The sequence below is a fragment of the Antedon mediterranea genome, chromosome 4 (genome assembly GCF_964355755.1).
Source record: "Antedon mediterranea chromosome 4, ecAntMedi1.1, whole genome shotgun sequence".
Taxonomy (NCBI): Eukaryota; Metazoa; Echinodermata; class Crinoidea; order Comatulida; family Antedonidae; genus Antedon; species Antedon mediterranea.
In genome coordinates, this window is record NC_092673.1 from 12,688,990 (window position 1) to 12,708,587 (window position 19,598).

General features: G+C 34.2%; 1 protein-coding gene across 3 annotated transcripts in view; it reads left to right on the top strand.

Moving 5' to 3' along the window:
- The first annotated feature begins 692 nt into the window (after positions 1-692).
- Positions 693-19,598, top strand: part of LOC140046686 (uncharacterized) — a 48,008-nt gene continuing 29,102 nt past the window's right edge. For all 3 annotated transcript variants that reach the window (XM_072091394.1, XM_072091393.1, XM_072091392.1), the window contains exons 1-7: positions 693-864; positions 14,854-14,905; positions 15,037-15,360; positions 16,733-16,819; positions 17,720-17,974; positions 18,304-18,346; positions 18,636-18,783. In XM_072091394.1, coding sequence (XP_071947495.1) covers positions 787-864; positions 14,854-14,905; positions 15,037-15,360; positions 16,733-16,819; positions 17,720-17,974; positions 18,304-18,346; positions 18,636-18,783 — 987 coding nt within the window. In that variant the 5' untranslated portion in view covers positions 693-786. The remainder of the gene's footprint in view (positions 865-14,853; positions 14,906-15,036; positions 15,361-16,732; positions 16,820-17,719; positions 17,975-18,303; positions 18,347-18,635; positions 18,784-19,598) is intronic.

Here is a 19,598-nt window from a genome sequence, read left to right on the forward strand (position 1 = left end):
GTATTTTATACTAATTTATATCATAAAAACAATACTTAATTTACCGGGCGTAGAGTAGTACACGGCAATGGTAAAGAATAGGCCGTGCTGAGTAACGATTCGTTGATTTTGGTGTTGCTGTGTTAGGCCTTTTTTGTGAACTAACTTAGCATGTTAGTAAATAATTGTCTGTAAAAGTGAATGTACACTAGTTTGTTAATAAATATGTATTATAAAATAGTTTACAATTGCAAAAACTATTATCATAATTCTATTTAATGTGACATGTATAATCAAGTCTTATTTAGTATGTATACATCCGCCCTTATGAGGGCGGGCATCACTCACTGGAGCTCTCTCTGTTACAAATTGCTCATGCAAAAATCGCGCAATACTCATTCTTCTTGTGATAAGTGTTATTGCCAAAAATGTGCTGATTACGTCACTACCGGAAGTTGTAGTCTAGGCAGACGCAATTGATTATGTACGTCCCTGTAAATTACCACAAAACGACGATAGGAAAGAATTCAAAGAAATGCCCTACGTGTTCAAAATCATTGTTTTAATATAGTCTGTATGTATAACTAACAATTGACCTTTTGGAAGAGCGTATAAATTTAATTTAAAGTAAAACATGATTTACTCGCCAATTTGGGGCTTCGTAGAAATCGAACTCCCTGAAAACGCTATGTTATTTCAGTTGGTTACGCTTCCCTGCACAGCATTGTTTGTCGTCGTCGTCGATCGAAGATGAATTCGGTTTCGTGAAATGTGTCTATTGAATTTCAAGTTAAGCCCAGCTAGAAGATGATTGGAATAAACAGTAGGCCCACTACTAGGCATATTCCTAGTAGTGGTAGTATGCCTGCTAAGACCAGACACAAAGTAAGTAAGCAGGTTTTAATTTGGTTCGATTTGCCGCTTTCTTTTTAATGTTTAGGCCTAGCCTAGCTAGGGATTACGGTCGAACGAAGCGGCCGCCAACCAAAGCGGCCGCTAGTTCAATAACGGTAATTTGTATGGAACGCCGTGTGCGCTTTGATTGTCGTTGTTTTGTCATTTTTGATTGTCATTGTTTCGATCGTCAGGTTTTCTTTTCCTCGGACGTAAATAACAACTTACATTATTAATATTATGTAATATATTCTCTTTTTTGACAGATTGAATGTGATACCTTCTTTTAAACGAAATGGCGAATCGATGATTACTTACTTTAACTGTTCTAAATGATATATATGTTTAATAAAGTCAATAAAAAACATTGTGGTGTTTTTATTGTATAATATATAATATGCCAATTATTAAGAATAATATATATATTTTTTCAATAAAATATATCAAATCAAAATATATATATTTGTTATTGTATATTAATATATTAGTAAAGTAACTACTGTAAGTAGTACGTGTTCGCAAACATAATTTAATTACAATAACATGATGACATCAATTTATTTATTTAATATCCTAAATTGTTTTATACCTTCAGATATATAAATATTGATCAATTTAAAATTAGTTTTAAATACTAAAATAAGACGCAAGTGCCTGTACGGTACGGTAATTAATTACGTGAATTTCTGCTAATAACTCGACTGGCGGCCGGCCAGGAATAGTGCTGTAGAAGGTCGCGTTTTCGTCTTCACGTTGCTTCATTGAAAACACAAACATTACAATGGAATAATAATAATACAGTGTAAACGAGATATAAAAATTCGGCAATACCGTACGTAACTTATTATTGCAATACTGTATAAAGATTCGATGTAAATGAGATATAAAGATTCGGCAATACCGTACGTAAATTATTAATGCAATACTGTAAAGATTCGATGTAAATTAATGAGATATAAATATTCGGCAATATACCGTACGTAACTTATTATTGCAATACTGTATAAAGATTCGATGTAAATGAGATATAAAGATTCGGCAATACCGTACGTAAATTATTAATGCAATACTGTAAAGATTCGATGTAAATTAATGAGATATAAATATTCGGCAATACCGTACGTACTTATTATTGCAATACTGTATAAAGATTCGATGTAAATGAGATATAAAGATTCGGCAATACCGTACGTAAATTATTAATGCAATACTGTAAAGATTCGATGTAAATGAGATATAAATATTCGGCAATACCGTACGTAAATTATTATTGCAATACTGTATAAAGATGCGATGTAAATGAGATATAAAGATTCGGCAATACCGTACATGAATTATTAATGCAATACTGTATAAAGATTTGATGTAAATGAGATATAAATATTCGGCAATACCGTACGTAAATTATTATTGCAATACAGTACTGTATAAAGATTTGATGTAAATGAGATATAAAGATTCGGCAATACCGTACGTAAATTATTAATGCAGTACTGTATAAAGATTCGATAGTATGTAAATGAGATATAAATATTCGGCAATACCGTACGTAAATTATTAATGCAATACTGTATAAAGACTCGATAGTATGTAAATGAGATATAAAGATTCGGCAATACCTTAATAGTACGTAAATTATTATTGCAATACTGTAAAAAGATTCTATGAGATACAAGGATTCAGCAATACCGTACGTAAATTATTAATGCAATACTGTATAAGGATTCGATAGTATGTAAATGAGATATAAATATTCGCCAATACCGTACGTAAATTATTATATTGCAATACTGTAAAAAGATTCGATAGTATGTAAATGAGATATAAAGATTCGGCAATACCGTACGTAAATTATTATATTGCAATACTGTAAAAAGATTCGATAGTATGTAAATGAGATATAAAGATTCGGCAATACCGTACGTAAATTATTATTGCAATACTGTATGAAGATTCGATAGTATGTAAATGAGATATAAATATTCGCCAATACCGTACGTAAATTATTAATGCAATACTGTATAAAGATTCGATAGGAGAGTGCTCAAGAAACGTCGGGTCAAGAAGATAAAATAAACAAATAAATAAATAGTACGTAATAAATGAGACATAGAGGTTCAATAGTATGTAGATTATGATGCAAACGTAAATTATTAATGATTCGATAATATATAATGTAAATATATTTTTAGTTAGTTATTAATATTAAAATACAAATAAAATATACATTGATTTATCCGCAGGCAAACTTAATTATTATAGAAATATAAAGATTTGATAGTACATGATTTGGCTTATAATTATATTTATTGGTTTGACCATACACACAGCTGTAACTCAACTCGCCATAGGCCATGGCGTTGACAACGACAATCAAAGATTAAAGCGCACATGGCGTTCCATACAAATGACGATATTAAACTGGCGGCCACTTTGGTTGGCGGCCGCTTCGACCATACTCCCTAGCTAGTAGGCTAGGCCTAGCCTATATATAGGATCGGGTAGATGTACCAGTCTTCGACAGGTTAAGCAGAAATACGTTAAAATTCATACTATCGAAAAGACAATACAAAAATTGGTTTTATTAGTGGTTTAATAATTAATAATTGAAGATTTATTGACATAATTATATGTTTATTTGTTTTTTACTAATTACCGGATACATTTAATGTTAAATGTAAATAAATGAAACGAATATAGATACCGTAGAAACAAAATGGTAACTGATTCATTGACGTAATTATTATGTATGTTTGCTCAGCCGCGTAACAAGGGGGTCTCGTCAGGGGGGCAAACAGGGGCTGATCCTTCCAGACACCAAGTACTTGAGCCACAGTCCCCCATGGTGGGGGCTGTGGCGAAGCGAATTTTGGTAAATGACACCCCTAGATCGTCGTAAATGGTACTCTCGCACATAAAATTCATGATAAATGGTGCCTCCAACTAGTAGTAGTTGGCCTGGAAATAACACTCCCATTTATTGCACAGCAATCGGCGGCAAAATGATCGTACATTTTCCACCGTTAAAAATACGGGCGACTTAACATTTGAACACGTGAAAACCCAATCTAACATTGGATCCGCGCCTGGCAAAGGTAGTAATTTTTCCGGTTAGAAGACTGAAAGATTGAGTATTGGAGCGACAGCCAGCCACGAAAGTACGTTCGTTTTGCTGATCGCTAGCGCGTTACATATGATTAGTAGGAGTGTATTTTTTTAAGGTGGCCTCACACGCACAGCACAGCGTCACAATTGCGTATCAGATGCCCGCGCGTGTTCTATGGACCGGAACCGCGCTTGGTAAACCTGTCTCTTCAACGTATATAAAAAAAACACAAACAAATATGACATATTAACGCAATGTATATTAAGATTAGCCATACTCGTGTGTTTGAACTAAATAATAAACTATACAGTAGTCTATAAACATTAAGTGTTACATTACTAGTAATTGTCCACTTTGCCTGTGATGATTTGAATTTTATAAGCATTCAAAGTTGAACATTTCGTCTTCCTGTAACTGTCATGCGACTAAATGTGTTGATAACGCTGTAAAAGTTTGCATTTTCGGAACGGTCTCTTTCAACTGATATTAGGGTTAATGATGATAGCCGTTCTTCTCCCATGGTGGACCGCAAGTAGTTTTTAACGAGTTTCAACTTTAATACTGAATGATCTTTCTGCTGTGGCAGAAGCCACCGATATTGTTGCAAATATGCGAAAAAGGATTCCCATGTTTGGATATGCAGTGTGTAAACTATTTTTGAAAACCCAATGCACCATATCTTGCAATGTTTCAATAGTTCCTTTCTCAGGTTTAAGTTCTTTATACAGCAAGCAAAACTGTTCATATTCTTTTTCAGCTAGTCCAATATCAATATCTTCCGAGTATGACCTAGCTAAATCACTGAACATGTCAATCTTTCCCAAATTAGCAGGCATTAAGCAGCTAAGGTCTAACCCGGTTATGGAAATCAGCAAATCTGTTTTTAAGTTCATTAATAATCTTATCGTATATAAAATAAAATACGTCTCTTCTGAATCTGTCTTCTGGATCTTCATGGGATTTTTGTTTGACTCGGCTATACTAGTTAAACTTATAACAACGATTATTCTCTGTACCTTTATTATGAGATTATTCGATTTAACGATTATTGTGGCAACAATTTTCTTGAAGAAATACTGATTGATTTTCGAAAACATTAATCTGACAGTATACATTAATTAAAGGAAAGGAAGTAGAATTGTAAACAATAATATGTATCTGGGAGTACTAGTAGTGTTTGGCTAAAGCTTAAATGGGTGGACGTTGACGAAGAAGAAGTTAAGAAGAAGGAAACTCGATTTTTTTGAGGTAAAGCAGGATATATATACTATATAATGTTTATGTGTTAAGCCTACTAATCAATGATGTTCTATTTGGGGATATTGTATGTTGGGCTGGGAATATCAGTAAGGGCATGTAAGGAGGATAAAGACCAAATTATTTATTTATTCTGTCTTTATACTGAATGACACTTTCAGTGCTAAAAAAAGGTAACTATCTACAACACATACAGTATAATATTGGAAGACACCAATCATCCTCTTCATGGCGACATTATCAGCTCCATCTTGCATTCGTTATTATAACGTTTTGATGCAAACGTTGTTCAATTAGAACATGTATTTCTACACAGAAATTTAATTGAAACGTTATAGAAAAACCCAAACCTAAAAACATGCAATTTGAAATGTTTTGATTACGTTTAACAAATGTTCTGTATTTGCTTATTTGCTGGGAACAAAATGGTACAGATTCATTGACATAATTATAATATTTATTTGTTTTACTGATTACCTAATAATATACTTTCTGTATCTATAAATCCGAAAAAATTATTCAATTTCAACCTAATATCCATATTAGGGAAGGATATCTAAAAAATCATATAGAAATAAAGAGCAATAATAAATTCTATTAACTTGAAAACTGCAATTAATTCTACAGCGTGCAGGGCGTAGTTGTTTTTCCCTTTGTTGCTGAAACATAATGCACTAAACAGCAGTAGTATTTTAACACATTAGCACACTCAATTAATAAATGGGACACCCCTATTTTCCCACCTTTTTATAATGGTATAGTCCATACAAGTCGAGGTGGCCGAAAACAGCACCTGATCCGTATAACAATAAAGTAGTAACTACAATGTGATTTACCTAATTACTATACTAATTAACACACAGTAATTAAAACATGTACGGCAATTTAATACCAGACCATACAGACAGATACAAACTTAAAAAATAATTCTTAAAACGTTTTTTGTTGAATATTCTATTTTAATGTAACATAAATGTTATCCACTTTGACCAAAAATTGGATTTAAAAAATGTATATACCTGAAAAAAATGTAATTTAAAGCAAAAGCTGTCAGCCAATGGATTTTTGGTTGAATTTAACCATTTATTTTGTCATTTTATAAGTGAAAACATTATTTGTTTCGGTTTTTTTTTTCTATGGAATTGATTAACTTTATTAAAACTACAAAATAGTATATTCAAAGTCTGATTTAATTAATCTTCATTTTTCATATTTTTTGGGGACAATACATCTTTAAAACTGTGATATTATTGAATTTATTAGTAAAAAACATTTCATTCCCAATCCAGAGATTCAATTTTGTCTAGAGTCAGATCACCAGCCCCGTCTATTCCAGAGCACTTGTCGTTGCAATGGAACCAGCGGCCACACTCACACCCTATCCACTGGACGGTGTCGTCGTATTTTTTTTTACATGCAGAACAGATGCCCTCGTTAATTTTGGCCACCTCTTTTGTTTATTGGCTTCCTGTTCCTCTTTGCTTTTGCGTTTAGCCTCTTCATTTGCTGCCTTTTCCGCAGCCTTAGCTTCAGAATACGCAATAAATTGCTTACCAGAAAGCACCTTTGGCATTTCCCTAGACTTTATTTCGTTTGCTGATAATTGGTGTGGTTGTTTAGGGTACCTTAAATGTTCCTTAAATATATTTGAAACCAAATCAGATTGGTGGCTTTTAGATCCAGTACCCGGCATAGCTGGCTCTAGGCATTCTTCTAGAATTAGCGCCTGTCCTTGCTGCTCAGATGAAATCGACTTCAAATAGTGGGATATGGAGTCGGACTTTAGCTTCTTCCACTTTGTATACTCCACATCATCGCAATCATATGCGTTGTCATATCGCCGTTGATATAAATTTAATTTATCCGTCCCCATCAATGATTCTACGATTGCAAGTCGTTCAGAGGTTGTAGGTGGATGAAAGATTGGATGAAGCAGTTGTTTCAGATTCCGTGGTTTCCCTGAACACTCTAGATGGTGCCACTTTGTTTTTTAGTCAATAGCTGCCAGGGAAAATGGATACAGCCCCACTTTTCGGAATCCTGCAGCGGCATTTCTTTTGGTGGCAGATTCCTTCCATGCCGTCGCAAATACCCCACAGAAAGTTTGTTTCTGCACGGCTTCCCCTGGCTTATCGAATTGAAAATTTTGGACGACTTTCCTCCAAGTTGCCTTTAGGGAACCATATACTGACAGATCTAATGGCTGTATAATATGGGAGCAATGGCTAGGGAAACAGTACAGAATGACTCTGTTATCCCTACACAATTTACAGGTTTCTCGATTTGTGTGAGCCATTAACCCGTCGACAAATAATATGAGTGGAAACTGTATATTTTGTGTTTTGAGAAATGGTAAAAAGTGATTGGCAGTCCATTCATAGAAGATTTCAGTGTCCATCCACCCGTTGTGGTTTCTTCCAAGGAAGCTGCCTTCGGGGGCTCCTTGTAGGGGGTTATGTGAACCTCTGATCTGGGAACACCATCATGGCATTATAGCATGCTAATACAGTAATTTGAGCAGGAGACGAATTACCTAAACGGTATACGTTTTTACAGCCAAGTTCAGCAATCACTCTATCTGACTTAACAGCCAGAGGAAACCCAAATTCATCCGTATTAACGATCTTTCATGGTTTGAACTAGATTTTCTTCTTCTGCATATCGTCAAAAGTTCGTGAACCAGGCCTCTATTTTTGCGAAGTCGACGATTGCCCTTTCTTTTCCAAGGTGTTCGGGGCGTCTTGTCAAATTTGCATGCCGTTTAAAAAATAAATTAAGCCATTTCCTTCCCGGTCAGTTGTCTGTGAAAGGATTAGGACGTCCGTCCTTATCTCGAATCCTTTTCACCGTATCCCGGAGTTGCCAATGTGCGAGTGGGTATCCGATCCTCAACATTTCCAGCACCTAATTCACAATTTTCTAAAACAGAGTATAGTACAAAAAGTCGACTAAGAATGTGTTTGGTTCGGTTTTTTGTTTGTTTTATTATATTACCCATGTACCGTAAGTAGGCCGATGTACTAACAACAATAATATTAATTTGACCTCACCTCTTCTTCTGTTGTTAAAACAGTACTTGGACCTGGCTTGCATATTATTGGGGTTCTTCTGTGATGTTTATCCCACAGGGTTGAACGTGGGATGCCATACAAGGACGATATGCCTTATTTTCGGAAATTTCCCCTTTCTCTATTCGTTCTCATAGCACGTTCCAGTCGGGTCTGTATACCTTGTATAAGGACGACTTTTTTTGGTTGTAACTTTCCTTGCCATAGGTGCCATATCTAAGACTACAGCAAAAAAAAAAAATTAAGCTATTGATTGTTTAATAATTGTTTATTTCCCATGTACTGTAAGCCTACAGTACTACTTAGTGGTTTCCCTTCTAATCATGGATGGCATTGGGGTCCAAAATATAGTGCCTATCCAAACTGTAAGTGGCCTATATAAATTTAATTACAATAATTGTATTATGACATGTAGCCTTATTGGCCTTTCCATCCTAATATTGAGAAATCAGATAAGTGGTCTTTATTGGTTATCCGCAACGAAGTTGCAGGATAACCTCTTGTGATTGTACGTAATCATCATCATCATCTTTTTTTTCACTCTTCTTTCTTTCTGTATGATTTTTGTGTAACGCTTTTCTCTAAAACTTGCAAACATAACATTTTGTTAACTATCTTACAGTAACATATTGACATTTACGTAACGTCGTCAAGCGAAGCTTTTCATGACGTTTACAATTGCGCAACGTGACTTACGCGCGATTTAACGATTTTCTCGTATTTAACATGGTCGAAAACCAAATAACATTTCGAATTGAAACTTTGCAAAAGTTTAATTTATATCATGCGCTAACTTTCTGTAGAAAAAAAATTGCGTGTTTTACACAAAGTTACGCGTGCACGCGCATTTAATATTTCAAAATGCGCAAAATTAATTTCTAATCAACTTTCTACGCGTTTCATGTCGTTTTAAGCATGTAAAAAATTCCACGCGTGCGCAAATTTTTATGTGTGCGGTGCGCACGTAGCATTAAAAACAAATTTTTTTCGCGTGATTTATGTTTTTCCAGCCTTTTCAAGTAATGTTACCAACTTTTAAACAATTTCGACTTAAAGTAACGTCATACGAGCACGTCGAATTGGCCAATTTGCGCGTGTTTTTGATGAAAAAGTTAAAAAAATCGTCAAAATTATGCCTTTTTTTAAACAGTCGTAATTTCTAAACTGCACGGTCAACTTTTTGTGGATGACATTTTCTGGAAGTTGATGAGTTGTAGATATCGGATCATGTATTAATATGGCTAACCGGACATTGTGGCGTCATCGTGTGGCCACGCGAATATAAAATTTAGGATTTTTGTATCTTTCGTCATAGCTCATCACATTTAATAGAGCGCATCTCCACTTATTCGTTTTCCATTTTCACCCCGATTTTTATATTGTCTAGTTCAATCAACTATCTTTCGCATGAGTGAAAAATATTTTAATTTTTATGACGTCATCATGCCTAAAAATTTAAATTACGTGTGGCATTAATTTCATCTTTACAGTAAATTTTAATCTGTTATAGCTCGTAAGAATAAAATTTGATAATCACGATTAAAACGTTTTATGGAAGCTATTGGATTGTAGATACGAAATCATGTGAACATTTTGCCAATCGGATGTTGTGACGTCATCATATGGCCAGTTAAATGAAAAAAGTCGTATTTTCATCTTTTGCGTCATAATTCATTACATTTAAAAGAGCGCGCATCAATATTTCACCTATTCAAATTTCTTCTAGATGTTAATATGTTGTTGCTGAGATAATTTCCTTCCGAAATTGCTACCTTCGCGTTTCATTTTAAAACGCGAAGGTAACAACATATCATACATATTCTTCAGTTCAGGTCATAATGCCAACGTGAACACTTCCTTTTGTCCTCAACCTATCCCTTAATGTTAAAAGGTACGTTGTTAAACGTCCATGTTTCACCACTTGCGCGGCGGATAACCAAACTCGTCAAAGTGACGAGTTACATGTCTAGTTTAGAGGTTGTTTTAATGATATGGTTATTTTATTTATTTGATTGGTGGCCGCTGAGAGCTGATACCAATATATAGGTCTAGTTCATGTAGTACAGAATCCAATTCCTTTTATTACAGTAACCATGGAGGTATAATCCAACCAATCACGATCATCATTGGCACATCATTATTATAAAAATAAACTCACCAATAGCAGCAGTGGATGGTTGATAGTGAAATGAATATTTATAGATTTGATTCGGCTGTAGAACACAATTGAACGGCGGATGACCCAACAGCGAAGTCACTGATGATAGCAGGTCCAGTTGTGAAATAAATGAGTCAAAACAACAATAGTAACTTTATTTTAACAGCACATATTGTTAGAAATAATAAAAATATATAAATATTACAAACAAATTTGATTTTAGTTGCTGTTGCTGTTAATGCTACCTGCCGAAGATTGGGACATATCATTATTAAACCCAAACATCGGCAACCCCCCCATAAACCGTATATTTTCATATGAGTTTGAAAATGGAATGTTCTGACTTGTCTAGACAAATATTAAACGTGTCTGTTGAGCTAAATCCGCGCCTGTACTACAGTATATATAATATAATGTGAAATATTATTAATTGGCGAGTCTATTATTATAGTCTCTCTACAGGCTAGTTAGTACATTTGCCGGCTACACAATACAATTTAATCTTGAATGAAAGGTTAGGCCTACACTAATTAATTAGGGCCTAGCTACGCCACGGGCTGTATTATATGCAGTACAGTACTACTAATAATACTACTAGCTAGGCCTAGATAGAGAGGAGCCTAGGCCTAGAGTAAAGTAGTAGCAATAAACAATATAAAACCTTACTAATTAGGCCTATATGTAATTAATATTCAGCCGTCAGTGGTATAAAAATGTGTTTCGATTTTGTTCTAATATTTCGTTTACAATTACACACACCTTAAAATACACACGTGCAATGTACACAGTTGCGGGGTCTCATAAATATTCATAAATCATCCCTTTTTTGTAGTAAATGGCGTGTTGTTATTGGTTGTTAGAAAAGTCATTTAATGATTGATAGCACTTTTTACGCGCGAGTTTTACCCATGTGTTATTTGTCTATAGCTTGAGGGCGTTTATCTATTTACGATAGCTTTTATTATTTTTGTAAACACAAATAATGCCCTCAACGGTGGTAACTAAGGTTTTCTATTGGGCTTAGCTTAGACCGCGATATTGCAATCGACTTTGCTGAGAGGCTTAACTAAGACTTTTGCGAGGGGCTTAGGCTTGGCTTAGGCTTAGATCTAAGCCTAAGACGAAGTCTTTATATTGCAATCCCCTGACTCTTCAACAATACATCCATCTGCAGATATCTGCATTAGATTGTTTAATGTGTCCGGTAATAGGGAGGTTCTGTGGCATGTTTTTACCCGATTCATAGTGGAGAACCCCTTTCGCAAGCATCTGTGGATGGACTTAGAGTGAGAAGGGCCTGCATCACAACAAGAGCTTTACTCAGATGAGGTGGATTCTCTCTTAGCAGATCCCCATATAAATCAAGAAATCGTCCAACTCCTCTGTGGGCTGACATCCACATTTTTAAATCTGACCATTTATCAGGGATTGCTTTAAATTCATCATCTGTCAACACTGATTCAAAATGCTTTACAAGCAGTTCAATGTCTCTGTCACCATAGGTTGACATAGCCTGCCTATCATGGGGCAATTTCGAAATGTTAAATATTTTGAAACAAGACAATGGTTCTTCGTTGAAGTTTGTAAATCTCACATCAAGGTACTTAACAGTATCATCCAAGATCTTACTGAAATCACTGCTGTCTGGGATAGCTTCGGGGATCAAACGAGCAAGCAATTCTGCGAGCCCTGCACTCTGATTGAAAACTTTTGCCAAAAGTGAACACATTTTTTGACCACTGGTCAAGAAATTGGCCATATGAATATCTCTGCAACCACTGGTCAAAAAGTGATAATTCCGGTCTCAAATTACTCACATAGCATATGGTTACAATTGTTCTAATGTAATAAAAATTATAAAACTGTCAATAAACCCCTAATTTTGACCTTTGACATATAACTGGCACAAACATTTTTGGCTTAGAGCACAATTTTCATATCTCAGAAATTGATGGGTGGATATGGTCGTAGTTGGTGTCAAAATACTCTATTTCTATTCACTCTCAACATTTGCTAAAAATGACTGTTGTTTAATTTTGACCATTGGTCAAGAAAAGTATTATTCTCAGCAACCAGTAATAATTTTAGTCTCAAATTACTAACAAAATATATAGTTATATCTGCTCTAACAATACATAACAGAAATACACAAAATGTTAAAAAACACTTTATTTTGATATTTAACCTATAGCTCGTACAAACATTTTTGTGTGGAGCACACTTACATTTTTAATAACTAGCGGATATTGTCTTGCTTAGTATCAAAATATTTATATCACACTCTAATGAACAAGTTCTAAAAGTTGAGACTCCGTATGACCACTGTTCAAGAAAATGGCCATACAAATATTTTGCGAATTAACAAAAGAAAACATTTAGCCAATGTATAATTTTGCACACTAAGAATGAAAGAAAACAATTAACGTAGAGCCTACACTTCAAATGTTATAAAGATATAACAATATAGTTATAGCCTACATAAATCATCCTATAAATGTTTATTCTTACAAATGGAAGTGAACCGAAGTATTCCACGTCCACATGGCTTTTCTTTTACTTAAAAATTGTGCCTACCCTATCGAATCACCTCTGATTGATGCCATATTTTGTCTCGGTTTCTGCTTTTATAGTCTTAATGGTTAAATTTAACTGTTTTTTTTTTCATTTTATAAGTGAAAATTGAAGAAGGGTAACTTGATTGAAACTTGAAAATGATTTTAATTATCTTCATTTTTCATGTTTTCAGAGGTCCCAAGTCTACCGCTACTCGCGGTAGTCTACCGCTTTTAGTACCCATCTACCGCGCTACCGCTATCTCGACGTTTTCTACCGCATTTTGATTTTTTTACCGCATTTTCAAATTTCCCCATATTTTTGGCCAAATTGATTTACGGTTACACCCAGGCTCAGCCCAGGTCAACAATAGTCACCAGACAAAAGTGAGGCAGGATGTTGAAACAATGTCTATTCATGCAGTCTCCGTGGTCTATTATTGTATTTTTATTTGTATGCACTGCCTTTGTTAAACCGTAACAATATAAACCTGCACGGTACTACACGCCGGACGTAGAAAAAAAAGAAGCGTGCAACCAACCGTGAATCAATCACGTGGTAACCGGAATACGCGATTATCAATTTTGGGAGGATCCAAGTTTTAACTAAATAAACGCTTTGATTACACAGTGGTTGAGACACGTTTTTAATAGTTATTACATTTTTAAACACCCTCATAATTAATGAACTCTACCAATGTTGATCCGCTGCAAAGAACAACAGATCGCACATCGCACGAGGTTGTTGAGGCGGTGTTTTATTTGGTTTTACTGTACGATCCGATAATACGAACATGTTAAATGATTTAAAAGGCATGGATTCGCCAAGCAAGTAGGCCTACGTTTAATAAAAATTTACCTAAGATTTTCGTAAGCTCTTTTGTTCAAACTAGTTATTTATATAGCAATAATCCACCCGTTCCGGCATGCACGCTAGGCCTCTAGCCTACCTAGCTAGGCCTACTCCTCGATCGGTCAATGTCGCTGGTGGGGAATTTCCCAGCGATAAGAAATCGGCGAAATAGCTCATAAAAGGCCTACATTTTAATGTTATATCTTTAATGCCAGTGTAATTACGTATGGATAAAACAATATAAAACTCAATGTTTTTCATCTGAAATAATATGTTAACTCGCGTAATGTAGCATAAGACGGATTCGGAATAGTTATTTCGATTGTTTTGGGGTTTTAAAATGGTAGCTAGCTAGGGCCTAGAAGTAGAAGCCCTAGGCTAGGCCTAGGCCTGTGCCTAAAAAAAATGAGTAAATTCTATTGGGCAATACTATCATGTGTTTATTGTACATTATGTAATTAAGTTAAATTATTTTATATACTGAATTTTAGTTAAAATACAGTATATATTTTTTACATTTTTTGTACTGAGGATGTGTCCATAAAAAAAATATTAGAATGTAAAAATACTGATGTATAAACCTATGTAAAAATTAAGCCAACTTATGTGTAAATATTGTATATACTGTATATGTAACATATTTAGTTAATTAAGAGACGTAAACGACACGCGTGTTGATTTTCGATTCCCCGCGCGTTGACTTTCGACGCCCCGATGAATTGAATGTGGTTCACGACAAAATCTCCTGCGAATGGACTTTCCCAAGTTGGGACCTCTGTGTTTTTGGGGAACAATACATCTTTAAAGGGATTGTCACTTGGAACAATTAGTAAGAAACAATATCATCATGTACTGTAGGTATTTATCTCCTTTTGGAAAACGGTAAATGTCTATGTCTTATAATGCCTTAACATTTATTTTGAAACATGACATGTAAAGTGTCATACAATTAAAACTAATAGGGTTTTCTGTTTTTGTTTTTTCAGTCTTTAGTAGCTGTGTATTTTATAGTAATATTGCTGGATATCATTAGTCCAGGTGAGCTGTTTTTCATGTAACTTATTATATTTTATATATTCTAACAAATTATTGGAATTTTTTATCTTGTTTTCTATCAATAAAATTTCATTTCAATTGTTATATTTGGTGTTGTTTTTCTTTTTTCAAAGCGCATTGTCAGTTGGTGACAATATCTGACCAGACAGCTAAGGAAGGTGATGTCGAAGTGGTGATGACTTGTGATTTTTTAAAAGTTACTTCTGCACCTGGTGAAATACAATGGGATGAAGTATATGCAAATGGAAATACCATTAACCTTGTAAATGATAAGAAGTTAGAAAATGGTCGTTTTACATTAAACATATCACCAGTGAAAGCTGACTTGGTGATCTCACAGCCAATGAGATCTGATTCTCAACGAAGATTTCAGTGTGAGATACGAACACCAGATGGAGATATTATAAGCTCAAATCCATCTATTCTAACTGTATATAGTAAGTATAATATCATAATTTAATAGACTAAATATCAATCGAAATTGTCTACTTTATTTAATTAATTTTTAAAATACAAACTAGAAAGGCATCATTTTGAGTCATAAATAAATCATTCTATAATCACTATATATAAGTTATGCTGAAATAGGTGAGCACAATGGAAAAACTTTTGTAATGATCTTCACCTTACAGTATCTAAATCATACTGTGATTATAGAAACAGTGCTGATATGGTATATATCTCAGATGTACCGCGAAACATAGATTGAGTAACATTAGTGTTTGATATTATGATAGTGTTCCATTTCTCTTTATAGGAAGATATTATAGAGGGTTTTAAAACAAAATTTCTGATTTCTTCGGTAGATTTTTAACCGTATGCGGTAGAAATAATTTCGTAAATAATAATGTCAGTGAGTCATCACTTTGCAACTTCCTGGTTTCAACTAAGTATTTGGCCGTTGGTGAAAATATTTATTTAGTTAGTAAAGTTAGTTAAGATTAAATTAAATATCTATATAAATATAATATATTATGCTTAATTCTGAAATAGGTATACACAGTATAAAACACATGTCACCAACTCTGTGTCGGTTTCTCACCCTAGCTCTTTTGTGTGTACCTACAACTTTTTAGAGGCATTTACGATATTGTTCCATATTTCTGTCTTAGGAAGATATTATCAAAGGTTTTAAAATAAAATTGTTAGATTTTTAAACTTTGGCCGTAAAGTTAGGCTCTGGTCCACTTTGCGATCTCCCTGTATTTTGTTTTTTTGTAGATGTGGGGACTCCGCATGAAACGTCAAACACATGCATAATTCAGTAGTCATATGCGTAGGTCTTGCCCGGGTCTCTGGTTCCAGGGGCGTGGTCATGTTTTCGAGAACCATTCACATACACTCACTAGAGGGTGAGCGAGCTTTGTTAATACCTATTTGCTACTTTTGTATTGTGGTTAGAGTATAGTTTTGATTTGTTACTTTAAGCGATGATATTTATTATTTACACATTTCACGGATTCGAAGTTGACTGTACTGAGCATTGATAGCAATGGCCACAGCGTTTTACTCACTGAGCTAACTGTGATTCACGAAATTCATTATGTTCGAGTAATAATTACAGTAATTAAAATTCCAACGATGCGATCAGTCTTTGTTTGAATTCTGCGACCCGGTATGGTGTTTGTATACGGTACACAACAAAGGAGGCATGCTTAGTTGATATGTGACGTACGAAACAACCCGCGAAACATGGCCAATTAGAAGTAAAATTACTGTTATTTTTTGCCATTTTTTTAGTGTTTATCATTAAAATTGAAGAAAGTCAGCCAATATGATAATGGAAATGTAAATCATATTTTTATTTAGGTATTTCAGACGGTTTAGGATCATTCCTCATCACCCTGATTATTTTGATTTTTGTTGCTTTGATGCTATGGTTACTGCTTCTTGTTTGTAAGTAAAAATTTATAATTATTAATCTATATTAATTTAATATATTTTTCATTTTTAAAGACACTAGACCTATGATTTTTTTTTACCTAATTTAAGGACACATACTAAATTTTATGTAAAAATGTATACTATAATAATACTGTACATAATAATTTAAGCTATAAATCCCAACATGCATCCCGCACAGATTTATATTTTCATATTGTGATGTGATACACCCACTTCAATCGATCGTGTGAAATAGTAAACATATATAATAGAACCGTAACTGTTCAGGGAAAATACCAGGTCTTCCCCAATTTGTATTAACAGATTCTGGAAAAAAAAAGAAAGACAATTAATTCAGCAATGAGACAACGTAAGGCTAGGCATATAGCTACCGTACCGTTACCTCTCTTAAGCGTGGTTCCCACTAGCGACGCAACGCAAGGACGTAACGAAACGCAAGTGAATTGACCAATCACAAGCGATGGCTTATTCGCTTGTGATTGCTAACTGTTTATAACTTCGCTTGTCATTGGTTAAAATGCTTGCGTTGCGTTTACGTCCTTGCGTTACGTTCTAGTGGAAACCAAGCATAACCCAGCTATGCCTGCAATACTAAGCCTAGCTAGGCTAGGCCTAAAACCGCCTACGAGAGGACATTCGACACAAGCGCTACCTAGGTAGTGCATTGTTTCTCTCCTTTAATCATAATTAACCATAAAACATACATTTAAGACAAGGAACTACCTGGTTTAATGTTTTTTTAAAGTAATATTAGTATGCATTATTTTTACAAAACTTCAACAATTGTAGGTCTTTAAAGTATAAAGTTTAAATTTTAATATATTTTATTTGTCCTTTTTATAATGTTGATCCTGTAAGTGTAAGGATTGTTATACACATTTTTTTTTATAGATTTTATGTATTACAAGAAAATTGAGTTGAGCAATAAAGATATTAATAGAGTTGAAAGTGATGAACCATTTATGATGAGTTGGACATACCGTCCAAGTATTGCAAGGTTCAAGACTTTTGAAATAAAGAAAGAAGACAAGGTGCTTGGTTCAAGTCAAACACAATTCAGTAGTTGTAAAATGGTCTGTCAGTTTGTCTGTTATTGCTGTCTTTACTTTTGTGGATTTTGTTGTATTGAATACTATAACAAATCATGTGAGATATATATTTTTTTTTCATTTATTGAGTAGATCAGTACTGGTCTGCCCGTTTATTAAGTTGTGTTTATTTGATTAATAAACTGCTCTCATTCAGTAAATAAAATACAATAATTCAAAAATTTGTCAATAAACTTTTTTTTATTAAGAAATAAGCCTAAAAGCTGTTTCCAAGGGTCCTCATTGTTTATGTTCCAATCTTTTCAATGCTATGTATTGCACTTTTTTTACTTCACATTGTGAATTTTGAATGAAGAACACGGCTTTGTATGTCAATCAATGCCTCAAATGTAAGATTCAGTCACAATTTTTTCATTTTTTAAGCAGTTGTTTACAAAAGTAAAGGTAAAAAGAAACATGAAAGCTGCAGGTGAGTTTATTACAAACTTTTTTTTTTAAATACATAATAAATATTAACATGCATGATTAAAAAATTGCGGTTAAGTTGCGGTTACAGGTGGGAGGTGTCTGATCATTTCGGCCGCCGGTTATCGAACACGCAAATTCATGGCACTTCCCCAAGGACAAAATATGCATTGTTCATTTTGGCCCGCAAAATTGTAAATAGTGTTGAATATGTATGTATGTGTTCCGCCGGCCTATATTAGCAATACTTAAAAATACTAAAAATCAATACTTGCTTTCTATTGTGTTAAAAGTAATGTTGAAGAGCACCAAATGATGGTCATTGAAAGAGAAATTCCTGCAGAGGTTCCTGTTATAATTAAATCAAGTTCACCTAACACAGCTGAAGCAACTGAAGCTGCACAACAACCAAAAACAGTTCCTGATAAATTTGAAGTCAAGGTTTGCTATGATTACAAAAGATAAAGAAAACTTTAAACAAGACCAAATCAGTTGTCTTTGAGTTTGGTTTCATATAATAGATTTCACTGATTTAAAATCAATCTTTGGATAAATTATTTTTTTCAACCGACCGCTAAACCTGCCGTTTTTGAAAGTCCCAAAAAATATCCTATTCTTACTGTAGAAAAATCCATTTCCAAATGTAACCGAACCCCCAGTTAAAAATCAATGATGTATTGAACTTAAGTTTACGAAAATAACAACATCGATGACACCTATCAATCAGAAAATAAAGCCATTTCAGTCCGTTACCGTTGGATCTGACCTTCCACCCTAGATCGTGTGTGACACGCTGAAAGTGCCGAAAGCTTTTCTATTTTTTTCCCTATTGGCTGATAACCTTTATGGAGGCGTGGCCTATGCATCTACCCAGAAATGACGTCATCATGACGTGTGTGTGGTAGATGACGTAAATCATTGGTTGTGTGACCCTAAAAAGACCAATCAACCATGCGCTACCTAAAACAGTCATGGGTACTGGCGATGGAAAATAACATCGAATGGAATTAAAAATTGAACGAATTTCAGTTATTATTCATTAAAAACTATGATACATTTTGATTTAAAATGCTAAAATGTAATGTATTGATAATAAGAGCTTTGTTGAGTCAATATTCACCACATACTGAATACTTTCTAGCTAGGCCTAGTTAGAGAGGGGCCTAACCTAATTCTCAACCGAATGTGAGCGGTATAAAGTATGTAAACATATATATCTGTATTATTTGTTCAATTTTATTTCTTAGTGTATATAG